This window comes from Puma concolor, chromosome E3, assembly GCF_028749965.1.
Source record: "Puma concolor isolate L17-30 chromosome E3, mPumCon1.1.hap2, whole genome shotgun sequence".
Classification (NCBI taxonomy): Eukaryota; Metazoa; Chordata; class Mammalia; order Carnivora; family Felidae; genus Puma; species Puma concolor.
This window is the reverse complement of record NC_141682.1, coordinates 22,100,476-22,128,300: the sequence shown is the minus strand read 5'-3', so window position 1 is coordinate 22,128,300 and position 27,825 is coordinate 22,100,476. Positions and strand designations below refer to the sequence as shown.

Sequence of the window (27,825 nt, the reverse complement as noted above, 5' to 3'; positions counted from 1 at the left end):
AATTTGTAGCCGTTTTGCAGAAATGGCTTATCACACTGCCCAATGCTACCTTGTCCTACTATTCAATAAACACAGGTTGAATATATTTGATTTACTGGATCTGGGAAGGAAGCAGAGTATCTGAATGGGAACCAAAGCAGAGTTTGAGGAAACCCTGGAACACATAACAGGAACATTAATGCAAAAAGAAAAACAAGGCAGCTTTTCTTCAGAAGGAATATACCAGGGGCTCCTGGGTGGCTCAGTCAGTTAAGCATCCAACTTCAGCTCACGCCACGATCTCACAGGTCACAAGTTCAAGCCCCACCTCGGGCTCTGTGCTGACAGCTCAGAGCCTGGAGCCCGCTTCGGAGTCTATGTCTCCCTCTCTCTCTGCCCCTCCCCAGCTCACACTCTGTCTCTGTCTGTCTCTCTCTCTCTCTCTCAAAAATAAATAAAATATTTTAAAAATTAAAAAAAAAAAGAAGGAATACATCAAATACCCCACCACCAAAGTAAAGCCCTCCCTTTTCGGACTTGCCGCCCATAACCTGCTGACCTCTAATGTAAAATTCTCGAACGCAGTTTTCCAGTTATCACACTTACCCACTAGGACAGAATCATCCAGAGAGAGGCTTCTTAGCAAACAGATCTACACAAAAACAAATGAAACTCTCATTACCTAACAGCCTAGATCTTTATTCATAAACATGAACTAACGACCGAGGATCAACAAACACACGAGGAAAAGAAATTTCCTACATGAGAAATAATAAGATTAACAAGGAAAATAACTGTGCTTTTTAGAAAACCGAGATCATTCAGGGCACAGAACAATCAAAAAAATTGATGAATGGCTCCAGCAAGATTGGAAGATGATGCATACATAAATAAGAACAGACCGCTGCTACAAAAAAGATGCGATCAGAGAACAAAAGAAAAAAAAAATGAGCACCTGGCAATTAAAAATACGTTTGGCACTAAAAACAATTCAGTGGGCAAACCGAATAAAGGAAGGGTCAATGGTTAACAGCCCTGTCGGTGGTCTGGTGATAAAGCCAATGGAATCTTGCAGACCTGAGCCAAAGGCAAAATATTGGAATGTACGAGAAAAAATATGAAGCAGCATGGATGTCTGCCATTTCTTTTATTGGGGTTCTAGAGGCAGAGAACGGAGGTAATAAAAGGGAGGAAATTTTCAGTGATCTATTAGAAGATAATTTCCCTGGGACAAAAGCTAAGGACCCCTCTTGGGCCTCTCTTATAAAAGCACTAATCTCATTTATGAGGGCTCAGTTCTCGTGACCTGATCACCTCCCAAGGGCCCCATTTCCTACTAGCATCACACCGGGGGGGTGTATTTTGAGAGAACGCAACACTCACACTGTGGCAATGGGACCACAGAGAATGGTGTGGCTAATTTTGCTCTGGGCATCTGGGAATACTACAAAAAAGGAGACGCTATTTCTGTGCCACGTGGAAAGACAAGTGGGGATTTTCCACCGAGTTACGAGAGACGAGGCTTTTGAGGCAGAGGGGACGGTGCCTAAGCAGAGGCAGAAAGGTCTGCAATCGCCAGGCAGGTTAGAGAAAGAGACGAATAGTCTAGCACGGTGAGAGTTTGAGATACACAGCAGGACGTGAATAACAACGAACTTGAACGGATAAGTTGGTGCCAAATTGCAAAGAGCTCCCACGCTCTTCTGAGAGCCTTTTTGTACCTTACGCGAGATACAGTTGGAAACCCTTGAAGAGTTTTCTGCAGCAGTGACATAATTATAACCTCCTTAATTCTGAGTTGCGATGATAGAAAGCTGCGTCTCGATTGGTCCTTCCCCACGCTCGCATGGATGTAAAAACTCATGAGGCGATGAAGAACTACAAGAGCCCTAGAAACTGGGAAGATTACGCAACAATCTTCCAGAAGACAGGAAGCGCTTCCACGTGTTAAAACCTGAAAGTCTACAGGTATGATGGTGAAACCAGTAGTGGAAAACTATTGCAAGAAACCCCACGAGCTTGGACTTTTCTTCCAACCAGAGTGAAGGAATCCAAGTCTCCCTCAGTACGGGAAAACGTTACTAGAGTAGTTAGAGTCTTCTAGTAACCTGACACAGCATCCGCTGTGACCTGAAGTCTGCATTGAACAGGAACTAAGCTGTGCAGTGGCCACGGAGACGGTTGTAGATTTCTAGTCGTGAACTCAGAAAGAGCCCATTCGGGAATAAATTCTAACTAGTGTAGAAAACCAATGAGGTAGTGATACCGCAATATCCCTTCTGAGATCATCCGATTCTCAAGAATTTTAAAGCTTTTTAAACCAGGGAGTTTGGCTGGGGCGCCTGGGTGGCTCAGTCGGTGAAGCGCCCGACTTCAGCTCAGGTCACGATCTCGCGGTCCGTGAGTTGGAGCCCCGCGTCGGGTGTGTGTGTGTGTGTGTGCGTGCATGTATATGACGAATCAGAAAAGGCTATAAACATCGTGTTTCTCGGTGAATACACAGAAGCGGAATTAAGAGCAACATATAGTTGACCTTTGAACAGCACACGTTTGAACTGTGCAGGGTCCATTTATACAATCAAACATACTGAAAAAGTTTTTTGGAGATTTGCAACAATTTGAAAATACTTGCAGAGGGGCGCCTGGGTGACTCAGTCAGTTGGGCATCGGACTTGGACTCAGGTCATGATCTCGCGGTCCGTGAGTTCGAGCCCCGCGTCGGGACCTGTGCTGACGGCTCAGAGCCTGGAACCTGTTTCAGATTCTGTGTCTCCCTCTCTCTGACCCTCCCCCATTCATGCTCTGTCTCTCTCTGTCTCAAAAATCAATAAACATTAAAAAAAATTTTTTTTAAATACTTGCAGAAAAACTGTGTAGCCTCGAAATACCAAAAGAATTAAGAAAGTTATGTGTTATTTTAAGAATACAGTATAGGCTACATACAACCTACAAAACATACGGATGTTTCGTGCGTTATCAACTGTTATCAAACAAACCAACAAACAAATCAACCGTTTGTTATCGGTAAGCCTTGCGGTCAATAGTAGGCTGTTAGTAGTTAAGATTTTGGAGAGTCAAAAGTTGTATGTGGATTTTTGACTGCATAGAGGGTTGGTGTCCCCCCCTAATCCCTATGTTGTCTAAGGATCAACTCTTTATCTCAGACATGTAATTGAGTCTTATTTTTTTAAGATTATACAGCATGAAGATAGACATTTATCTGAAGAGACTTTGAAAGAGTTCTAATAGAGGAAACAGAGGCACACTTTATAAAGCATCTAGCGTGTTTGTATTCTCAATAAAATGCAGGAAATTGTTTGCTTTATGAAACAAGAAATGGAAAATTATATGATCAGTTGACAGATTGAGATACAAAGGGAGAGGATAACATGATGATGGGCAGAGATAAAGATAAATAAAGAAGAAACATTTTGGAAAAGAATAAAATTTCCCTTGAGATTAAATGTAGCTTAGAGGGGCGCCTGGGTGGCTCACTCAGTTAAGCGTCCGACTTCAGCTCAGGTCATGATCTCACAGTTCGTGAGTTCGAGCCCCACGTCGTCGGGCTCTGTGCTGACAGCTCAGAGCCTGGAGCCTGCTTCAGATTCTGTGTCTCCCTCTCTCTCTGTTCCTCTCTCTCTCGCTCTCTCAAAAATTAAAAAAACATAGGACACATTAACAGGAGAAAAACAAATTGAATTCCGAATACACTGGGGCCATGTAAGAATGCGAGAACCAGGAACAAGCCAGGCAATTGAGGTTGTTAGGCCATTTTGAGCCAAGGAGTGACATGGGGTCTGGGGCTTCTAAGGGGAATAGGGTGATTCATTGCACAACGAGAAGAGCGGATATTTGGTAATTAGATGTTTGTCCTGCCATACAGATAGGTCATTCAGATAAAAAAAGTTATCGCTTGATAACAGCTGTGTTTCTGGGCTAGGCCTCCTGTCTGAATCCCTTTCGGTAATTTTAGGGACAGGTGAAAGCTTTTCTTGAGTCCGTTGGGTCTTGACAGCCTTCAGCTCAAAATGGCAACATTTGCGGGGGGACTTTTTCCAAAACCCTTCACTAGACAACACTTTCATCGGATGAGAAAAATTAAGATTACCAATGAGCGGGCAAATGGCTTTCATGTGCCTTTAGATGTAACACAACATCACTTTTACAGTACTCTAGCCAAGGATGTAAAACATGAATTTAATCACGAAGGAACATCAGACCAACCCAAATGGATGGACGTTACGTCAAATAACCAACCTGCCACGTTCCACAAAAATGTCAAAGTCACGAAAAACAATGGAAGGCTAAGGACTGTTTCCAGATTCAAGGACACTAGAGAGCCATAACAATTACATGCAAAACACGATTCTGGACTGGATCCGGTACTGGTGGGGGGAACCAAGGGGGGGCTATAAAAGCCATTATTGGGACAAATGACCAAACTGGAATATAAACCGTGCAGTAGACAGAAGTGTTACATCAATGTTAAAATCCCTGAGCTCGATGCGTGTACGGTGGGTACATCAATAAAGGAATATTCTTGTTTTTAGAAAATACGCAATGAAATACTAAAGGATAAATGGGTTATTATATATGCAAACTTCTCCGAAATCGGGAAGCACGAGAAAAGAGACGAGGATAATGTGGTAACGTGTTAACGAGGGGTGAATCTTATTAAAATATGTGGGGGTTCCGTGTATGAATGTTGTCAATGTTACGAAAACTTAATGCACATTTTTGAAAAAATTAAAAATTGGGGTGCCTGGGTGGCTCAGTCGGTTAAGCATCCAACTTTGGCCCCGGTCATGATCTCGCAGTTCATGGGTTCGAGCCCCACGTCGGGCCGTGTGCTGACAGCTCGGAGCCTGGAGCCTGCTTCCAATTCTGTGTCTCCCTCTCTCTCTGCCTTTCCCCTGCTTGTGCTGTGTCTCTCTCTGTCTCAAAAATAAATAAACATTAAAAAAATTAAAAATTAAAAATTAACGCAGGTAAAAATATACATTGCTTCAGAATTCTGGCTCTTCAGATTATGGAATGCGTACACCCATCGACACAGCAATTCTACAGCCAATAGATACATATTTGTATTTACACGTACATATGCAATATTTGTATATGCAATATATATATTCCCAAATTGGAATAACCTAAATGTCCATCAGTAGACTCATTTAATATCTTATGCTAGATGAGTTTCTACTTAACAATCTGTGGTCATTAAAAGAAATGGGGTACTAATAAGAAAAGTCTCCCAAGTCTTTGTGACAAAATGAATGTAGTAAATGATAGTGTTTATCGTATAGCCCAATTTTTATTTATAACAGAAAAAAAAAAGAGATCAGTGCCTAGCAAACCGTTAACAATTGTTACTTAGGGCAGGTCTATACTTTGGGATAGATTAGGTTCTGAAAGATATTTGTAAATCCATATGTTTTCAAGTCCCAAGTAACTAAGACAGATATAAACCTGAGGTTCCCCATTGCAATTCTGCCTAACAAGAATATGAATCAATTTCTTTGAAGCTTGAAAAGCAGGCATGTTCTTCTCCGTCTTCCATATATATTTTCTCGCAGATTTATTTTCCCCAAATAGATAAATTTTGTCTTCTTGGAGATCTGTTAAGGCAGGTATGTGTCTCTTCCTGCATAATCTTTGCTAGTGACATACATTATTCTTTAGCGGTCTGAAGCCCGCGTGTGGTCGTTTGCCGCTCACACTGACGGCATATGCGGATTCAGATAAGCCTCCGTCCCTGGTGGGGAGAACCTGTGAGACCACAGCATCGGCAGCAGCCCTTGAAAACCCACTTAGTCCTTAAATTCCCCATATCAAGTCTTGCCCACAATTAACACGAGGCGGATGGATGTCCGACTTCTTTCCGTCACGCGGTCAGTTTTTGTCCCTTCTCGACGAATCCAGGTGACTCCACAGGCGCGATTCGTTGTGACTTCAAAATCATTCACACTCACAAATGATTCGTGCGACGCATGTCTGTCCTCTCCATCCTCTTGAGTCTCATTTCCAGAAACGTCTCTCGTTTTCCTTTCTAACCATGTGCCCTTTCTCGGCACCTTTTCCAACAACCTTGCTGCTTTTTTACTCATCAGATAGGATGCGTCCATAACATTTGTAAACTGCCTAAACACCAAGCACAAGCGTGGCAAATGCAAGTGTGGACAGAGCAGTGGCACAAAGACCAGGGCAACCACGATTATATTATCTGTCAGTGGCAGGCTGGGTGCCTTTGACTCTGAAAAGTAGCTCTCATGGTATCAGTGAGAAACTGTAACTTGAGTATTTGTTAACAGAGGAGCTTCCCATTACATCTGTGCTCTTGGAGTTAATAATAATATTATTATTATTATTGCTAAATTTACTACTAGGTATTCATATATATACATATATATATATACTTTTAATGTTTATTTTTAAGGCAGAGAGAGCAAGCAAGAGGGCGAGGGGCAGAGAAGGGGACAGAGGATCTGAAGTGAGCTGTCAGCACAGAGCCCAACGGGTTCAAACTCATGAACTGTGAGATCACGACCTGAGCTGAAGTCCGACGCTCAACTGACTGAGCCACCCAAGTGCCCCAGTGTTCATAGATTTTTTAAAGTTTATGTATGTATTTATTTTGAGGGAGAGAGCGAGCAAGCACGGGGGAGGGACAAAGAGAGAGAGGGAGACAGAGAGAGAGAGAGAGAGAGAGAGAGAGAGAGAGAATCCCAAGGAGGCTCCATACTGTCAGTACAGAGCCCGATGTGGGGCTCACACTCACAAACCGTGGGATCGTGACCTGAGCCGAAATCAAGAGCCAGTCACTTAACCAACTGGGCCACCTAAGTGCCCCCAGTATTCATATTTTATTTTGTAATTATAAAATCAAGAAAATAATAGAAAAAGAAGATACCTTCTAATCATGTTATCTACGGGCAGACAGAATTACATTTTTGCACATTTTTATCCTTTGACGAAAAAAACGTTTTTTGTTGGCTTGTTTTGATCTAACCATGGTTTGAGAGTCCTTTGTGTCCAGAAAAAAAACAACCGACACCTGTCTTTCATGTAACAACTCGCCAGTAATGGGGAGTCTTGTCCAGTTCTGGTCCCGGTCAGGAGTTCAAACCTTGTTGGGGCGGGGCGGGGGGGGGGGGAGAAGAAAACAAAGTGTCAAATCAAAATACCTCAAGTATGGGCATTGTAGGACGATGGGAATGAACGGTGGAAGGAATTTAACATAGCGTGCATTGAGAGTGTGTGATTATATAAATACAGGCTGAAAACACATGTAAATGTATAATAAGATATATAATGTTAACTATAGATTCAGCTGTGATAATAAGTCTAAAATTCCAAGGTTGATACCAGGGATCACATGAGGGAGAGGTTGCGAGGAGCTGAGAGTGAAAGCAAGGTAATTTATTTTATGGGGAAGGTATGATTATGAATTTGATGTTTCAACTTCAATTTTATGTTTCAGCCACAAGGTGCCCAGACATTTGGTCAAACATTACTCTGGGTGTGCTGTGAGGATGTTTCCAGATGAGATGGACAATTGAGTCATTAGACAGAGGAAAGCAGATCGCCCTTCTTGATGTGGTGGGCCTCATCCAATCAGGTGAAGGCCTGAAGAGACCAAAAAGGCTGATCCTCCCTCCAGCAATGAGGCATTTTTCTGCCTTTGGACTTGAACTAAAACATAGGCTTTTCTGGTTTTTAGGCCTTTGGACGAGGATGACACCAATGGCTCTCTGGGGTTTCCCACTTCTGGAATTGCTTTCAGATCTTGGGACTTCTCAGTCTCCGAAATCAAGTGACTCAATATTTTATAATAAATCTCTCTCTCCCCCTGAAAATATATATTTCTCATATATTTAAATATATGTGTTTGTTTCTTTCTTTACTTAAATATACCTCTATACCTTCTCTTGGTTTTCTAGGGAACCCTAATACAGAAAGGGCCTAATATTCTTTTACTGATGGCCCTTGAGCTGAATAACTTGCAATTCTTAGGACACTAGTTTTTGGTCTAAACCATCATCCTGGGTGCCAGCGAGGCGGCTTCCCAGAAAATTACCATGAGGTGTGGTCTGTGATCTTTCCAGCTGGAAGTGATGTGGGTCGTTTCCAGGCTAGAACTTTTTTTTTTTTAAGATCTTATTTTATTTTTAAATGTTTATTTATTTTAGAGAGACACAGAACACAAGTGGGGGAGGGGCAGAGAGAGAGAGGGAGACACGGAATCCAAAGCAGGCTCCGGGCTCTGAGCCGTCAGCCCGGAGCCCGACGCGGGGCTCGAACCCACAAACCGCCGGATTGTGACCTGAGTGGAAGTCGGGTGCTTAACCCGCTGAGCCACCCAGGCGCCCCTCGACTTGTTATTTTCTTAACTGTTGTAGAAACAGTGCAAACACACAGAAGAATACATTGTATAACCTATGCCTGTGGTCCCAGTACTCGGAAGCAACAAATGTTCAATTTTTGCCACATTTGCCTCTGACATCGTGTTGGTTTGAGGGCCGTAGTAACAAAATACCACATGCTGGGTGGCTTAAACAACACAATTGTATTTTCTCACAGTTCTGGAAGCTAGAAGTCTGAGATCGAGATGTCGGCTGGCTTATCGTTTTCTGAAAACTCATTCCTTTCAGACGGCTGCCTGTTCGCCGTGTCCTGATGTGGTCGCCTTTAGATCTGTGGTGTTTGTGTCCTTATCACCTCTTCTTATAAGAACACCAGACATTGGATGGGGCCCAGCCACAGGGTTTCATTTCACCTTAACCGCTTCTTTAAAGGCCCTATCTCCAAATACAGTCATATTCTGAGCTCTTGGAGTTGGGGCTTCCGCATGGGAATTTGGGGGGACACTCCCACCAGTCCAGTCCATTGCAATGCCTCTGTTTTTAAAAAGCAAAATATGGCAGTTACATGTAAATTTATGTTTGTTTGTTTTTAAGTTTGTTTATTTTGAGAGAGAGAGAGAGAGCGAGCACGAGCAGGGGAGGGGCAGAGAGAGAGGGAGAGAAAGAACCCCAAGCAGGCTCCAGGCGGTCAGTGGAGAGCCCGAGGCGAGGACTGAACTCACCAACCGTGAGACCATTACCTGAGCCAAAATTGAGAGTCAGATGCTTAACCGCCTGAGCCACCCAGGCGCCCCGTAAATTTATGTTTGTGTTCCATCTCCTCTCTCCTTCATCGTGTGTATTCACACCCTAAAATAAACGTGCGTTGTTGCAAGAATATACATGTGTCTATCACCGTTATATTACACTTGGATACATTAAAAAATTTTACATAGGGGCGCCTTGGTGGCTCAGTCGGTTAAGCGTCCGACTTCGGCTCAGGTCACGATCTTGCGGTCCGTGAGTTCGAGCCCCGCGTCGGGCTCTGGGCTGACGGCTCAGAGCCTGGAGCCTGCTTCACATTCTGTGTCTCCCTCTCTTTCTGGCCCTCCCTCGTTCATGCTCTGTCTCTCTCTGTCTCAAAAATAAACATTAAAAAAAAAAATTAAAAAAAAATTTTACATAAATGGGTGTCACATGGGACATATCCTTTGATTGGCTTTTGTTAATCAGCAATAGCTTTTTGAGCGGTATCCGTGTTAATATGCGTAGGCTTACTGGGTTCTCTTTCATTGCAGTGTAATATTCCAGTGTATAAATAAACCACAGTCATTCCTTCCTTTAGTGATGGAAAGTTAAGTCGTCCCCCCATACTTAATACTATGTTAAACGACACTATACATAAGTTCTGTGTGTGTCAAGGAGCATTTTCTAGTGTATGCACCATATTTGGTCATAGGATAACACATATTGACCTTTATCTGGCGTTACTATTTTCCTCGGATGTAGCTGTACCAATTGAGTCTTAGCAGCAATGTATGTCCTTTTCCCTCACATCCTTCTTTCTTTCTTTCTTTCTTTCTTTCTTTCTCTTTCTTTCTTTCTTTCTTTCTTTCTCTCTTTCTTTCTTACTATTTTTTTATTAAAAAATTTTTAACGTTTACTTATTTTTGAGAGACAGAGCACGAGCAGGGGAGGAGCAGAGGGAGGGAGACACAGAGTCCCAAGCAGGCTCCAGGCTCCGAGCTGTCTGCACAGAGCCCGATGTTCGCGGGGCTCGAACTCGCGAACTGTGAGATCATGACTTGAGCGGAACTGACTGAGCCGCCCAGGCGCCCCTCCCCCACATCCTTCTTAAAGTTAGGAAGCGTAAGACATTAATTTTTGTCAGTCTTATGGGCGTGACATGGAAGAGCATCTGTTTTTTAATTTTTACTGTTCTGATTGAGAGCGAGATTGAATATAATCTTTTACGATTATTTGCTATTCAGATTCTCTTCTGTGTAACTGCCTTTTTATGTCCTTCTTCATCCTTTTTCTAGTGATATTCAAATTACTTGTGGAAGTTTCTTTTCCTCTTTTTCTTTTTTTTTTTTTTTAAGGATTTTTTAGGATATATGTATCCTGAATTTTAAGTTATTTTTCCAGGCTACTTTGTGTTTCGTTCTCTTTGTTTTTATGGCATCTTGTAATTAAAAGAAATTTGAAATGTGGCCAAATTTATCCTTCTTTTCCTTTATGATGCGTGCTTTTTCTGTTTTGTTTACGACATTCTTTCCCCCCCGGATGTCATAGGAATAATCTCCGATGTTTTCTTATAAAAATTTTAAAGTTCTTATCATACTTAAGTCCTTAATCTGCCTCCTCTTTGTTTTGTGTACAGTGGTGAGGGGTCTGATTTTCTCTTCTTGCCCATGGATTGCCAATAATTTACTAAATGGTCCATTCTTTCTCCCGCTGGTTTATAATGCCTCCTTTTTTTTTTATATGAAATTTATTGTCAAATTGGTTTCCATACAACACCCAGTGCTCATCCCAACAGGTGCCCTCCTCAATGCCCATCACCCGCTTTCCCCTCCCCCCCACCCCCCCAATGCCTGCTTTGTTAAAACCTAATTTTCCACACTTACGTGTGTCTGTTTCTGGCCTTTCGATTCTCATCCATCGATTTTTTTTTTTTCCTCCATCCTTGGGCCAATAGTATATTGTTCTCATTGTTTTAATTATTACGTCTATATAATACCTCGTTCTTTTTTTTGCTCTCTGATAGTATGAATACTTATTTTTTATTTGCGTTCTTCAAGATTATGTCGGGTGTTCTTGGCCCTTTTCCTTCGGGTTGTTTTATTTTTTTTTTTGAATAAACAGGATTCTCTGTTGTGGTAAACAAAACGAAGCCAAGCCACACAAAAAATGGGAACAAGTTCAAAGAACACGGGAGCCAATAGGAAAGAACCGCCAATGCCCAAAGGTGGAACATTTTTCAACAGCAAAATAAATTACAGTGGTGTAGGATTAGGCTGGTTACCCAGAACAAAGAACAAAAGAAGTATCCATGAATCCATTGTGATGTAAATAAGCAATGGAACACACAAATGGAGGAAAAGGAATAAATCTTCTTGGCATGAAAATTCCAAGTAAAAAGGGTAAAAACATTAGAGAAGTAGACACTCCCCATGAGACCACCAACAGTAATAACTGTTGCAGGTGAGATCCAGGGATTGAATGCTCAGATAAGTGGAAGGAGCATTCAACAGAAACAAGATAGTTCCATGACCTCAAAAATCTGCCCCCCAATACTTACTATTATACTGGTTTTGACGTGTGTTCACGTGATGCTTGATGCTCCTCCCTCCAGAAGGTGAAACTTAATTGCTTTCCTTTTGAGTGTGGGCTGGACCTAGTCATTCACTTCTAAAGCCTAGAATATGGAGAGAAAGAAAGTAACTTGCCAGGAGAGAACCCTGGAGGACACCATCTGAATCCTGCTTTCAAGGCCAATGTCATCAGTAAGTTATGTTGATGTCCTATACCCCTGACGGGACGGGATGAGAGGGGCGCATCACCGCTGGGGTTCTCTTCCCCCAAACAGGTAACTTCAATCTAATTATGAGAAAGACATCAGACAAACTCAAAACTGAAGGACGTTTTACCCAACATTCACTGCTCTTCTAAAGTGTGAGGTCATTAAAGACAAGGAGAGAGTGGGGTGCCTGGCTGGCTCCGTCAGAAGAGTGATGGACATTTGATCTTGCGGTGTAGAGATTAGTTAAAAATAAAATCTTAAAAGCAAGAACGTGGATGGACCTGGAGGGTATTACGCTAAGTAAAATAAGTCAGTCGGAGAAAGACAGATACCATGTGTTTCCATTCATATGTGGAACTTGAGAAACTTAACAGAAGACCATTAGGTCTTATAGACCATCCTATATATATAGGATATATATATATAGCCTAATAGATATATCCTAACAGAAGACAGGAAGGGGAAAAAATAGTTTCAAACAGAGAGGGAGGCAAACCATAAGGGACTCTTAAATACAGAGAATAAATTGACGGTTGATGGGGGAGGAGGGGAAAATTGGCGATGGGTGGATGGGCATTGAGGAGGGCACTTGTTTGGATAAACACTGGGTGTTGCATGTCAGCGATGAATCATGGGAATCTACTCCCGAAGCCAAGAGCGCAATGCACACACTGTAGGTTAGCTAACTTGACGAGAAATTGTATTTAAAAAAATAATAAAATAAAATCTTAAAAAAAAACAACAAAACAAAGCAAGGAGAGAATGAGAAATTATCATAGTATTGGTTTGCAAACTCAGAGTTCCCCCGGAGCAAGGTGGGGGAGGGGGAATCTGAAACCTCCCCTTCTACCTGAAAGATGTGACAAAGGAGACAGACCGCTCCAGATCGGTAGGGGGTGGTTTAAAGGTTTTAATGAGCCAGGAAACTCACGTAGGAAGCTTGTCTTGGGTAGTTGCAAGGTAAGTAGGTCTGCACACCTGCCCACCAGAATCTTAAAAGCTTACAGGGAGGTGTCCCAGGGGTTCAGTCGCGTGTACCCTTCAGATGGATGGGATTGCTCTTTCTTTTTTAAATTTTTTTTTTTTAACGTTTATTTATTTTTTTGGAACAGAGAGAGACAGAGCATGAACGGGGGAGGGGCAGAGAGAGAGGGAGACACAGAATCGGAAACAGGGTCCAGGCTCTGAGCCATCAGCCCAGAGCCCGACGCGGGGCTCGAACTCCCGGACCGCAAGATCGTGACCTGGCTGAAGTCGGACGCTTAACCGACTGCGCCACCCAGGCGCCCCTGGGATTGCTCTTTCAAGGCTGCTTGCTTTCTTTCTTTCTTTCTTTCTTTCTTTTTTCTTTCTTTCTTTCTTTTTCTTCTTTCTTTCTTTTTTTTTTCTTAAGAACCAACAGCTTTATTGAAAGATGCAGAGAGCAGAGCTCCCCTCCCCTCAAGGTCCTGGCAGAGTCAGCCTCAGGATCAGGACCCGCAGAACAAACATTCCGAGGACAGGGCAGGTGGTGGGTGAGGGGCCTCCAGCAGCTGGGGTCCAGCTCGGTTGGTCAACGGACAGTCACGTCCTCTCGATGACCCATCCCGACAGACAGACCAGAGGAGATAAGAAGACGTGACGGTGAAACACAACACAACCGGATACTGGAACAGAAAAAGGGTATTCGTGGAAAACCCGGTGAAATACCAAGGAAGTGTGTGGTTTAGTTGATGGTATCGTGGCAGGGTTAATTTCTCAATTTTGACACATGGGCTGTGCGTTAGGGGAAGCTGGACAAAGAGCATAACAGAACTCTGTGCTATCTGGACAACCACCCGTGATTCTAAAATTATCTCAAAATAAAGGTTCTTTAAAAAGCCAGTTAGTTGCAAATACGTTCACCCGATGAATAGCAATGAAAGATCACTCCCTTCTGCGACACGAGTCCTGTTTTATGACGTCTCATGATAATGGAAGATGTATTTTGCACATTTCAGCATTCATGCACGTAGAACTATTTGCGTTTCAGACAGGTGAAGACGTACTCTGCTATAACAATAACTTCACAACAAGAGATTTCTTTTCTTTTTACATGGAATGGCAGGAAAATACACTGGGTCAAACCTGCCACTTGGGAGGGAGATCAGATTATATGGGTACATTTATTTCTACTCGGCAATATTCCTACCTGGGAACTTCATTTTAGTTTAATATCGACAAGCCTGAGCTCCTTGGTTAGTTTATGGGCTTGTCAATTCAGCTTTCTTATCAGAATAGGCAAAGAATTTACATGACAGCACCTGAATAAACAAAGCACTTTTCTGGGCTAAGAAATTCACTTCAATCTTTCCCTTCAATTTAAATCCCCTTCCCTTCTCCAAGGGAGACTAGTTGTCTTGATGACATGTTTTCTTTTCCCAAGAAGAGGTTATCACTTTGCTTCCTTATGCCCACATAAAATTTGGAATTTAGTCATCAGGGGTGCCTGGCTGGCTCAGTCGGTTGAGCGTCCGACTTCGGCTCGGGTCATGATCTCACAGTTCGTGGATTCGAGCCCCATGTCGGGCTCTGTGCTGACAGCTCAGAGCCTGGAGGCTGTTTCGGATTCTGTGTCTCCCTCTCTCTCTCTGCCCCCTCCCTGCTCCGTCTCTCTCTCCCGTGCGCTCTCAAAAATAAATAAACAGTAAACAATTTTTTTCTTACAGAGAAGACGACCAAAGCGTCGGGGCGCCTGACTGGCTCAGTTGGTAGAGCATGTGACTCTTGATCTCAGGGTAGCAAGTTCAAGCCCCCTCCTGGGCATACAGTCCACTTTACAAAGTAAATATTAAGAAGAGGAAAGTGCTCTGTGAAGACAGATGCCTACAGACAGCGCAGTTTCAAACCCCTGGCCTCCAGAACTGTGACAGAACGAATTCCTGTCTTGAGCCACACAGCTTGTGGTATTTTGTTATGGCTGCCCTAGGAAATTAACACAACACTCTGCGAAAAAGCTGTATGACGTTGTCTATGAAGGACTTGCTTCATGGATTTTATTGTAGTTCTGAACAGGATCTTCTTTCAAGATTATATTTTCTAGGGGCGCCTGGGTGGCGCAGTCGGTTAAGCGTCCGACTTCAGCCAGGTCACGATCTCGCGGTCCGGGAGTTCGAGCCCCGCGTAGGGCTCTGGGCTGATGGCTCAGAGCCTGGAGCCTGTTTCCGATTCTGTGTCTCCCTCTCTCTCTGCCCCTCCCCCGTTCATGCTCTGTCTCTCTCTGTCCGAAAAATAAATAAACGTTGAAAAAAAAATTAAAAAAAAAAAGATTATATTTTCTAGTTGTATCCTGATTGTCTTTAAGAATGAATTTACTTTTTGTATTCTACGGTTTATTCAGCAAGCTTGCCCAACTCTTTGGTTATAGATTCATACACACACACACACACACACACACACACACGTATTTGCCAACAAACATATAGCTTGCAAATACTAATAGTTTGTTTCTTTCTTCCCAAATCTCATGTACTTTATTATTCTTTCTTGTCTTACTGCATTAACTGGGAACCCCAGGTTAATGATGAATAGAAGCCATGATGGAAGGCACATGTATCTTGCTCCTGTTTTCCAAGGGTTACTTCTCCTATTTCGTTATGTTTCACTATAATGTTTGTTGGAGATTTTTGGCAGCAACCCTTTTCTCTTAGGGAAGTTACCTTCCGTTTAGTTTGCTAAATGTACTTAAAATGAATGACGTGGGTGAGATGTTGCACCTGCTAAAAATAACCCTCTTGCTTCACCTGGTGTTATCTAATTCTCCCTTTAGGATGGACTGAAATGCTACTTCCTCTGTGAAGGCATCCCTCGTTGTCTGCAGGCTAGCAAAGGGGCTCCAACAAAGGGCTCTAGAGCATTCTGTATTTTTTTTTCTTTCTTACTACTTGCCTCACTTGATTACACTTGCTTGTATAACTGTTTCTGCCTTCAAGAGGACAGGGATCTTGCTTTCTGCCTCACTACTATTTCCATATCTCATCCAGAGCATACTGGCTCCTTCCAAAGCACAACTGAAAGAACGAATGAAGTACAAAGAGAGCGGGGCAGCTGGGTGGCTCAGTCGTTGAGCGTCCGACTTCGGCTCGGGTCCTGATCTCACGGTCCGTGGGTTGGAGCCCCGCATCAGGCTCTGTGCTGACAGCTCAGAGCCTGGAGCCTGCTTCGGATTCTGTGCCTCCCTCTCTCTCTCTGCCCCTCCCCTGCTCACGCTCTGTCTCTCTCTGTCTCTCAAAAATAAATGTTAAAGAAAACATTAAAAAAAAAAAAAAGAAAGAGAGCAAGAGACTTTATGGAATTGAACAAAGCAGAATCAGATGTCAACACACTTGCCCAGACAAAGATTTGAGCAGGGTTTCACGTCACTAAAATTACCAAAAGTGCCATAAGAGATGTAAAAGAAGATAGAATGAATGGAGATTCACTTCCTGTATTTCTGGACGGGAAAATTCCAGCAGTGTGGGTTTATTATAGAACACTGGAGTCTCAGACTGTTGGGGAAGTAAGTAGTGCTAGGAAAATGAAGAAAAAAACAATTAAGTCAGAGCCTTGTGTATAGCAAAATAAATCCCAGATGGTTTAAAATGTAAAGGTAGAAAATAAAACCAAAAATGTACTAGAAGAAAATGTAGATGAACATTTACATAGTTTGGGGGGGGTCATCATTTTCTATCACAGACAAAAAACTACAAAGGAAATATTTGGGAGTTTGAGTACGTAACAGTGAAACACGTACAGAATCAAACCCAGGAAAAGCAAGTTACCGGTAAAGGCAAACTGGGGGACCCAGTAATTGGAAGGTATAGGACAGGGGAAAAAAAAAAATCTGGTGTCCTCAATACCTAAGAGGTTTTCATGACTCAGTAAGAAATAGCAACCTAGCAAAAGAGGACTGGCAAAAATAAAAATAAATGACCCCGTGAGCGTGTGCTCACCCTCAACAAGAACACGAGAGGGATAAAGGAGTGTCCCCAAAGTGCAGACGTGTGGGTTTTTCTGGTGGATGTGGGAGAGACGGGACAGGGAAAGATGCCGGTGTGCCTATGCAATTCTTGCCAGGGGAGGGCGCTGGTGGGACGATTAGTTTTTCTTTTATCCTCTCAACTTTTTCTTTTTTTTTTCCTCCATTGAAAAAAATTTTTTTTGATGTTTGTTGGTGTTTGAGGGAGACAGAGAGAGACGGTGCAAGCGAGGAAGGGGCAGAGAGAGAGGGAGACACAGAATCCGAAGCAGGCTCCAAGCTCTGAGTTGTCCGCACAGAGCCAGACACGGGGCTTGAACCCACGAACCGTGAACCAGGCGATCATGACCTGAGCAGAAGCCCCACTCGGGCGCCCTGGAAAGTTTGGATATAAATAGAGAGAAGGAAAAAGAGTCGCTGAGGTAAGGGAATGAACGACTGGGTTGTGTAATAAGGGAAATCAATATTACACTACCACCTCGAAAGAAGCTCGGGGCAAGAGATGATGTTGTCTCTTAGTTCAATTACATCAGATGCCTGAAAGGGTGAAGCCGCCTCTCGGTTGAGGCCACTTCTGCTTTGGGAACCGGACGAGATGGAAAGGAAACCTGCAAATTTGAGCGCCCTCATCCTGGGAGACTTTTTCTTACCATTTGATGATGGACTGGGTAGTTATTAGTGACTGACTGGTGCCGGTAATTTTGACCTTTATGATTGTTTTGCTATAAGGGGTCTCTGTTAAAAGACCAGGTGGGGCAGTGTGATATTGTGATCTATAATAAGAAATATATATTGGGGGCGCCTGGGTGTCTCAGTGGGTTGAGGGTTGGACTTGGGCTCAGGTCATGATCTCATGGTTCGTGGGTTCAAGGCCTGCCTGCTTCAGATACTCTGTCTCCCTCTCTCTCTGCCCCTCCCCTGACCTGACCTCTCTCTCTCTCTCAAAAATAAACAAACATTAAAAAAATATATCTATATATCTGGTATTCAACCCCGGGACTGGCACAGAGCTCCTAAAACCATTGGAATTTCCTGTGGTAAGAGCAATAAAAGTCTCTTTTGTTGTGTTAATGAGTGACTTTGGGAAAGCCCTTAGGTAACCTAAGGATGGGGGCCTGGTTGCCAGGGGAACCAATCTTCTGAGGAAAGGGCTGGAACTTTCAGTAAACCATCCCCCACCCCTACCTCCTGGGAGGGGAGAGGGGCTGGAGGTTGGGTTGATCACCAATGGCCAATGAGCTGCTCAATCATGACTAAGTCACGCAACCTCAGTAAACACCCAGAAGGCTTTGGAGAGCTTCCTTCCGGGATGGAGACCACGTGGAGGGGCCAGACATTGGCGCCCCCAGAGAGGGCATGGAAGCTTCTTACCCTTTCCCTACATGTTGCCCTACGCATCTCTCTGGCTGTTCCTGAATTGTATACTTTTATAATAAACTAGTAATCTAAGAAGTAAAATGTTTCTCTGAGTTCCGTGGGCTGCTCTGGTAAATTAAGGGAGCCTGAAGAGGGGATCCTGGGAGCCTCTGACTTCTAGCCAGTAGGTCATAAGCAGAGGTAACAACCCCGACTTAAGACTGGCTTCTGCAGTGGGGACAGTCTTGTGGACTGAACGCTAAAGTTGTGGGACCTGTTAATATCTCTGCATACACAGTGTCACCACTGAGATGACTGTAGGGCCCCCAGCGGGTGTCCAACCGATGCTTGCCGATGTGGGACCCTCTCTCCAACCCCAACACACACCGGAACGGGGACTGCAGCGTTTTTTACAAACCATGAACCACGTAGGTCTTAGCTCCGGTTACCATAACAAAATACCACAGAGGGTGGCTTCAACGAGAAATGCGTTTTCTCCCAGTTCCGGGGCCCGGAGGGCTGAGATGAGGGCGTGAACTGGTCAGGTGCTGGCTGTCCTCACACGGAAGGGTGTATGAAGAAACAGGGATGACCCCTCAACTTCTTATGAGGCCACAATCCTCTCTGACTAGGGTTCCGCCATTATGACCTCCCTTTAACCTTAATTACTTCCTGAAGACTCTATCTGTGGACATGGTCACATTGGGGGTTAGGGCTTCAACGGACGGATTTTGAGGAGGCACAGGCTTAGTCCTTAGCAATAGACAAACAGCACACAGATAGGAACAAAGGCTTGGCATTCGTCGTGATCATGTCTTTCCTGACATCACTCTCGTTCTTTTTCTGGCTTCTTGAGTCGAACATGTAGTTCATTTGTTTTTCATTTTTTTTTTCTTTTTGGAGAAGTATATTGGAGATGCCGTCTTTCGTACAAGTATCGCTTAATTCCATTTGCCAGATTTTGCTGTTTCAGCTCCAAGTATTTCCTGATTTCCCAAGTGAGATCCTTTCTCACGCAAGGTTCCGCAAGGTCATGGCATTCTTGTGTTTTAAATCTTTTGCTCTTTTCATAAGTATATAATTTCCCTCTTCGCTACCACATTGGTTTTGTCTGGAGCTTTACCTCCAGATTGCCACAGATACACTTTTTATGGACAGGTAAAAGACAAAACGGGGAAGTCTATTTGCTAGATAAGAGACCAGAGTTCTGTCTCTACTGTCTTGGCATCATTCGTTCACTCTGTGAAAGGGAGTTCTAATATTGGCTTACTGAAGTCATTTTGCTCAATAGCAGAGGAGATGAAGGGTAGGTACGCTTTCATCAGTCGGATCGGCCAGGCTGTGCTGTATTTGCAATCAACCCGCAAAGTCTCAGGAGCTGAGCACAACCGAGTTTGTTTTTTGATCGTGCTACATGCCATCAGCGGCTGGAACTTTCTTAACCTTGTTCAGTGTGGAGAATCGAGTAGGTCGTGGATAAGAGGGGTTCCATCCATTGTCTCGTGCAACTGCCAGGCAGGAAAAACACATTGCCATTGGGGAATCTCCCACTGTCTGCCCAACGCTTCTGCCCAGAACATACCATTTCACTTCTGCTCAAGTTTCATTAGCCGGAGTCATACCTAACTTTAAGGGGCCAAGAAAATAGATCTCTCCTGTGTCAGCCACAGGAGAGCGGACAATATTCCAAAGCCAATTTTTGCTTCTTGTTGGTCTGTTGGTTTTCATTATGGGAGTTATCATACATCCTTCCAGTAAATTTCTTCGATTAAAAAACCAAGCCAAGCTGAAGTTAGCCAGGGTTAGTTTGTATTGCTTCAAAAAGAAAAAAAGCCACAGAAGGCATTGGACTTGGCATTGTATATGCTACTGAGCAGATTAGGAAAGTGAACTCTGCCTTACACTCCGGGCTGGTGTGAAGAAAGGGCACACACGTATTTTTCAAGGAAGAGGTTTAAAGAAATAGGGCATGGCAGGAGCCAATGTTTAGACGAAAATAACTATGGGTAGCCACCGCACGTCAGGCAAGGAGTCGGGTATTCATGCAGATGCTACCTAAGTTCATTTCTTTTTTTTTTTTTTTTTAATTTTTTTTTCAACGTTTATTTATTTTTGGGACAGAGAGAGACAGAGCAGGAACGGGGGAGGGGCAGAGAGAGAGGGAGACACAGAATCGGAAACAGGGTCCAGGCTCTGAGCCATCAGCCCAGAGCCCAATGCGGGGCTCGAACTCCCGGACCGCGAGATCGTGACCTGGCTGAAGTCGGACGCTTAACCGACTGCGCCACCCAGGCGCCCCTAATTCTTTATAAAAACAATTTGAGGGGAGTCTTATTATCTGTGACTTATATACGCAGAAGCTGAGGCTCAGAGAGGAGGCATGACCTGTCCGAAAGCCACTTAAGCCAGCAAAGGACAGCTTTGCTTTAACTCTATCACCTGAGCATACAGCGGTGAAACGGAACTGCGCAAGGTGTATGTTGGGAGGGTAGGTACCCTTTGGTTTGGGGCGACTGGGAGTCACATGAAAGGTGGGAGGAGACCTTGAGTCCAAAGGGAAAGGGGTTGGAGCTTATTAATTAGGCAGTGAGAGGGAGGTTTTGAGCCATAGAGGGCATTAGCAGCAGAGCTATGATCGATTGACTCCTTATTGATCTGCTATTGATATCTGGACTGATTGGAAATGAGGCACCCTGGCGGCCTGGAGACCAGCTGGAGGAATGTTGTAAAAACTCTGAGAAGCCTGAATGAGCATGGGTCTTGGCAGTGGAAACAGAAAAAAAAAAAAAATTCTGTCGAGTCTCCAGACCCATCAGGAATTGCTGAATGAAGTCTGAGTTCTATGTAGGTGGCTCCTACTTTTCATTACAGGTTTCTCAGAAACTTGCTCCCAGAAAAAGCCTGGATCAGAAGCAGGAAAAAAATAGGCAACTGCCGAAGTGAGAAGTCTACAGAACTCCTTCCCCCGCAATCACCTCTTTCCTATCAGTTATGGGGCCTGACCCTTCACCAATGCCCTTTATTCCATTGAGAGTCTCTTACTCAAGTGTGACTGTTTGGGGACAAGAGGCAGAAGGGACGCTGGCAGGTTTCCTCATTGGCAATGCCCAGGCAAGTAACAGAAAGGTGTGGGAAGGATCTGGGTGGCCTCTGTGAAGAACAGGGCACACGTTTTCCATACAGTGGGCTTCTCAGCTCAGGGCCCAAAGTTGCTGAGTCTCCTGTTTCAACAGAAACCTCACACCCAGATTTTTGAGGGTGGGAGCAAGCCCTCAAGTTAAACATATTGCAACCAGGGGCGTCTGGGTGGCTCAGTTGGTCAAGCGACCATCTCTTGATTTCGGCTCAGGTCATGATCTCACGGTTTCGTGAGTTTGAGCCCCACCTCGGGCTCTGTGCAGCCAGCTCAGAGCCTGTTTGGGGTTCTCTCTCTCTCTTTCTCTCTCTGCCCCATCCCCATGCACACTGTCTCTGTCTCTCTCAAAATAAATGAATAAAACTTAAAACAATTTTAAAAATATTGCAGCCAGTTCACATTTCTTAATAGCACTGTGCTGGCCACATTCAGCTCTCAGTTTGTCACCTGGCGGGAGGGGGGGGCGGTGGATTAAATTTTCAAACCATTTGATCAAAACCTTTCCAAATTGGAAAGCGCATGTGTAGTAAAGCTACATACAGAGCAGGTTCACGTGGATGGTTGAGATAGCGCACTGAGAAACTGGGCTCTAGGCACGGAGAGCCAGAGCCCCGGGCCCAGGATGCGCTGGGCATCCTGGTACCTGGGCCTTGAAAGAGAGAGGGGCCAGGGCAGTGGCAATATTCCCTGCGATCCGGGCCTCCTGGCTGACCACCCAGAACTGGGTTTGGACCGGAAACAGGGTTGGGCAAAGCTAGTGTTTCTCCGGGCTCCAGTCGGCCCCTTCCCATTAACATTACAGTAATGCAGTTGTGTGGTGTTTGAAAAAGCGTCCCTAGTTACAGGGAATGATTTACAAGACACCAGACTCTGCATTTCAGAGGTCTCCAGTGCACCATAAAAAATATATTATAAAGGAATAATCTTTATCTGAGCGAAAGCAGCAGTGAAGGAAACTCATGTCCAGCTGAGAGCAGCAGTGAGCTTTTGTTCACTCAGGGAAAAGTCCGTGTTCTTCATCGTACTTGATTAACATTTCCCCTCTCTTTGGCACTAGGTATCTAGTTAATATTTAGACATTATATACATTTTCTTTCAACTGTTGTTCCTATTATGCGATCAAACAAAACCGGAGATGCCAAGCACATCAGCCGGCCCTGGGAAAGCAGACCCACCAGGCACCCAGCGGCGGCTAGCACGGTAAACAGGACTCACCGGAGCCAGCGCCTGGGAGAGCCGGCCCCGGGGGTGTGCGCGGCCAGCCCCCCCGTCCCCAGGAAGCAGGGTTCCCTAGAGAGCCTCAGCTGATCCCGCTGCCTCTCCCTCCCATGCCGCCACCTCCCTGAGCAAAAGGCCGCGGGGAGCACTGTCTAGTTTTGAATCTTCCAGAGCCTTCTGATGTTTACCATTCCCCCCAGGAGAGGGAGGTGAGGGATGGCAATCTCTCGGCAAAGAAAATATACTTAAAAAAAAAATTCAGGGAGGCGATGCACACGGACAACCTGCAACCTAACGTGTCCCTGCTCATTAGGCGTGCAGAGCGATGACGGGCTCAGTCTATCCCAGTCCAGGGAAATCGGAACTCCTTTAGCGCTAAGGCCCCCCGCCCCAAGGGGCGCAGGTGTACGCGTCGTGAAGGGTGTCGGGGAGGGGACGGCCTCATCTTTGGGGGCAGACGGCGCAGTCACCCGGTGGCGGGACAGAGGCGGAAGCTCTGGGGCTGGGAAACCTGGGGGTCTGTGTCAAAACTCCACCCAGAAGATGGGGAGGCTGCAAAGATGGAAGTTTGTGGGGGAAAACGGAGAAGAAATCACTGCCGGACCCCCGGCAGGAGGATATCCGGGGTGAGAGAAGGCGGGTCAGGGACGGGCCGAGCCGGCCTGGAGTCCCAGGGGAAGAGGGGAAGCGACAGCTCTCGGTCCTCGGGCCCCCAGCTCCCCGGTGCGCGGCTCCGGCGGCTGGCGCCGGTCTCCGTGTCCCTAAAAGTATCGGGAGAGGGATGGAGAGCGCCGCGTCCCAGGCTCCCCGGGGAGAGGGAGGCACGCGGGGCTGGGCGGGGCACGCCTCCAGTGCGCCGCGTGTCTGGGGGGGGCGCGATCTCCGCTCTCCCGGGCGCCCCAGCCCCAGCGCACGCCTCCGCTTCCGCGCCCCCCTCCGCAGGCGCGCGCGAGGCGCACTCCCCCTCCCTCGGCGGCGCGGGGCGCGCGCCCGGCCCCCCTCCTCCTCCCCTCCGCGCCTCTCCGCTCTCCCGGCAGAAAGTTAGCAGCGGGGAAGGAACTCGGGGCCGCAACAGCGCGCGGCGGCGGCGGCGGCCGGGGCTGAAGCAGGAGCCGCGGCGGAGCCGGGGAAGCGGGGGCGCCGCAGACGGAGCAGGTGCGGCCGGCGGGTCCGCGCGCCCCCCTCGGTCCCCTTGCCGGCGGCTGAGGGGGGTGGTGGTGGTTGGGGGGGGGCCGCCCGGACTCCGCGGGAAGAGTGGGGCGGGGGGGGGGGGCCATGCGGCCGGGCTCCCCCCCGGCGCAGCGGGACAGCGGCCAGGGCCGGGGGCGCAGCGGCGTCGCTTCATGCAGCCGGGGCGGCTGGGCAGCGGCGGCGGCGGCGGCGGCGGCGGCGGCGGGGGCGGCGGCTGAAACCATGTCCGGGCAGCGCCGGGGGCCGCCGCCGCCGCCGCCGCGAGCCGGGAGCCGCGATGGCCCCGTGGCCCGCACCTCCTCCGCCTCCGCCTCCGCCTCCACCTCTCGCCGCGCCGCCGCCGCCCGGCGCCTCTGCTAAGGGCCCGCCGGCGCGCAAGCTGCTTTTTATGTGCACCTTGTCCCTGTCCGTCACCTACCTGTGCTACAGCCTCCTGGGCGGCTCGGGCTCCCTGCAGTTCCCCCTGGCGCTGCAGGAGCCGCCGGGCGCCGCCGCCGAGCCCCCGCCGAGCCCGCCGCCACCCTCTCTGCCGCCTCCCCCCGTGCGCCTCGGCGCCCCCTCGCAGCCGCCCGCGCCGCCGCCGCCGCCGGACAACGCGAGCCGCGGGGAGCCGCCCGAGCCCCCCGAGCAGCCCGCCGCCCCCGGGGCCGACGGCTGGGGGCTGGCGAGCGGCGGCGGGGGCGCCCGCGACGCCTGGCTCCGGACCCCGCTGGCCCCCGGCGAGATGATCACGGCGCAGAGCGCGCTGCTGGAGAGGGAAGCGCAGGAGTCCAGCACCACCGACGAGGAGCTCGCAGGCCGGAGAGCGGCCAACGGGAGCAGCGAGAGGGGCGGCGCCGCCAGCACCCCCGACTACGGGGAGAAGAAGCTGCCACAGGCGCTCATCATCGGGGTCAAGAAAGGAGGGACCCGCGCGCTGCTGGAGGCGATCCGAGTACACCCGGACGTGCGGGCGGTGGGCGTAGAGCCGCACTTCTTCGACAGGAACTACGAGAAGGGGCTGGAGTGGTACAGGTAGGACCCTGGGCGCGGCGGGAGGGGGTGGACGCGCGGCGAGACCCGCAGGGCGAGCCGCCGCTTTTCCGGGCCCTCGGACACCCGGGCGCCGCGGTCCCGGGAGCCCTTGGCCCCAGCGAGGGCTCTGTCAAGCCCCGGCGGGGGCTGCTCTGGGGGAGCGGCGGCGAGGGGCTGGACGCCGGTCAAGGAGGACTCTATTTCAGGGCGAGGGGTGGAGGTGTCGCCTTGCCCTGCCCGCCTCGAGGCTCCTCGTCCGGGGAGGTGCCTTCCGAATCTGCCCAGCTCCGAGCCTGGGAATCCCCAGCCTTCGTGCCCGCGGGGTGTTTCCCAGCCCTGGCTCTGGCGGGGCTCTGCGCTTCCGTGTGTGGGGACGCCGGCGGCGGGGGATGAAGCAGGGTAGCGAGATTGATCTAGGGGCTTTGAGATCCCCTGGAATGTCTCAGAATAGCCCTGAAACGCATTTGCGTGGCTGGAATCCAACTTTAGTCTTTTCAGGTTAGAGCCAAATGACCCGGGAACGGTTAAACAAGGTGATGCTGGCCAGTTCTGGCTTTCTAGTGAAGACGGAGGGTGCCCCCATCTCCAGAACTTTCTATCCACCCGCTGGGTAGGTTTTGCATTGGGAGCACCAGTTGGTGCCCTGTGAGTTTTTACGCCCGGTGCCGGTGCCCTTTCTGTAACCCGCGCCTCCTTCCCTACAGATTGGAGCTTCTGTCTTGTGAAATGTTCACCTCTCGCCTTTTCCACCCTCTGCCAGTGGGGAGAAAAAGGGAGAAGAGCGGAGTAGAAAGTTAGGTGCAGGTAACATAAATTAATAATGCAGCTTTCTTGCCAGCCATAACATTGAACACGACACTGGTGTAGATGCTAAAACGCAAACCTCCTTTGCTTTTTTTGGGGGTGTGTTTTTTCTTTGCTTTTTTCCTCTGGTTTTATATCTCTCTGGAAAAGAGATCTGGATGGCTGGCCCCATCTCGGCTGCATCTCAGTAATTAATTGCAATTGTCAAACAGAAACACAGGCTTTGTCAGCTAAAGTGATGTTATCATCTTAACCGAGCCAATAGGTAAAATACAAGGGTTGTTTCCTGATAAGTCTCCTTCCTGTTGAAGAGCTGTGCTTTCCAAGTTTAAATTACAGCCTGGGAAAGTTTCAGAAATAGCTTAACTTAAAAAAAAAAAAAGATAATAAATGGGTGTATTGTGATTGATTTCTTCCACTTTAAAAAACATGCCTTATGCTTTCAAAGCTTGAGAGAAGTACACTTAGGCATAAACATTCCAGCACATTAAACCGAAACAGCAAATGTGTCTGTTAATGTCTTGTCTGTTTCAACAGTGAGAACTAATTGCAATATTTTAGGAGGCTTCAAACAGCCCCTTCCTATCAAAACATAAAACAGCAAATGCCTAATTTAACTGGAAAATCAGTATTTATAACATCACAAGCCATGGATTCCAGTTTGCGATTATAATTAAAAAGGTGTTAGAATGATTAGCGCCACAACAGCAAAATAGAGAGGGGGTATGATGTCTGGGAGGGCTGCGTTTGGTTGGTTTCGTTGGCTTGGTTGGTTTGGCTGGGGGGCATTCTGGTCTCTGCCGTGGGGTAGCTTTGGCCCTACGAGGGAAACGGTGGCTTTTTCCAATTCTAATTTTAAAGCTGTGTATCTCAGGAGAAGTGTCCAGTGCCGTTTCGGGGGAGAGAGAGGCATAAAGATCACATCTTTCCGACATGTGTTAGGGTTGCTTTGCAGCAGCTGGAAATAGAAAAGGGAGTGTTTCATTCAGACGACTTAAAGTTGGATGAAGGATTGCAGGGTGGAATGTGGGTCAGGAGGTCCCGTCCACGGGGCTGGGGGATTTTCTGAACGAGGAGCTAGGAGATGCCAGGTTTTCTTAATGTTCTTGCAGACCGCGGCTGAGAGGAGAAGGCGTGGAGACTGCTGTGATACGGCTGTGGAAGGTACTATCCCAGCACTGTGGTCCTCCCAGCCATCCCTGGTGTGGTGTTCGGGGCTGAGTGTGAATGTTTGGTACCCATCTGCAGAACTGTTCTACTGAAGACACGGGCAGATTCCCTTGATCCTCACTTGGGAGGACCATGCGATTTCTCTGGGTGCCCCATCCTCTACCCCAGTGTCTCCCCCGTGGCAGATCCTTACAGTGCTTAGTGGTGCTGACTGCAAATGCCCGAGAAGCATCTCTGTAAGGCAGAGGGTATCGTTAGCCACCCCGACCTGGCTGCTAAGTCTTCTAGAAACCCCTTCGGGCCCCTGGGAGTGTGCCGGGGCTGCTTGGGTACCTCTCCAGCCTTACCAGGGACAGCAGTGCTTGGAGGCTTGTTTAAGTGGGATTTTCAGAGGCTCTCTGTCTTCAGGCTCTTCTCTCTCTCTCTCCCTTGGAGGAAGAGGGATGACGTCCTCATTATAATGCAGAAGAGGAAACAGTGGCATCAGGTCAGACCAGTAAGAGAAACCCTTCCTCTTGTGTCTCTGGTCCAACCGCACCTTTTTTTTTTTTAACGTTTATTTATTTATTTTGAGAAAGACCGAGGCAGCGTGAGTGGGGGAGGGACGGAGAGAGGGAGAGGGAGGATCCCAAGCAGGCTCTGCACCTGTCAGTGCAGAGCCCGATAGGGGGCTGGAATGCACGGAGCTTTGAGATCATGACCCGAGCGGAAACCAAGTGTCGGACAGCTGCATCTCTACGCGGTCGCGGGTGTACTTGACCGGTCACGCTTGCTCCCCACCCGAGGTGTGGTCTGTGCAGCATCTTCCTCTGCTTGCCAGATGAGAGGGCCACAGACTGATGGGAGGTTTTGATTCTCCCCGACTTGTTCTCTTTCCTCGCCGTGCGCTTCCCCATAGGCTGCTAATTCTGCGAGTGTTTCTGGTGTTTGTTTTTTTAGCCAGAGGGAGAAGACCTTGGGGCAGGTGCTTGGGTGACACTGGTTCGGGCTTTCCCCCCATCCCGGCTAAGCAGCCCTGGGGGTTTTATTTTCTCGGTGTCGCACCAGTCATGTCTAAATCCGGGTTTTGCTTTCTCCCGTTGCTGTTGATCTAATGTGATTTAAAAACACTTTTGAG

At 47.3% G+C, this 27,825-nt stretch overlaps 1 protein-coding gene and 1 long non-coding RNA gene across 2 annotated transcripts in view; one reads left to right on the top strand and one right to left on the bottom strand.

Annotated features, from left to right (window-relative positions):
* LOC147573045 (uncharacterized) overlaps positions 1 to 27,825 on the bottom strand; it is a 334,969-nt gene that overhangs the window by 123,755 nt on the left and 183,389 nt on the right. The gene's annotated exons all lie outside the window — the stretch shown is intronic.
* HS3ST4 (heparan sulfate-glucosamine 3-sulfotransferase 4) overlaps positions 23,963 to 27,825 on the top strand; it is a 402,056-nt gene continuing 398,193 nt past the window's right edge. The window contains exon 1 of the mRNA XM_025920115.2: positions 23,963 to 24,734. Coding sequence (XP_025775900.2) covers positions 23,998 to 24,734 — 737 coding nt within the window. The 5' untranslated portion in view covers positions 23,963 to 23,997. The remainder of the gene's footprint in view (positions 24,735 to 27,825) is intronic.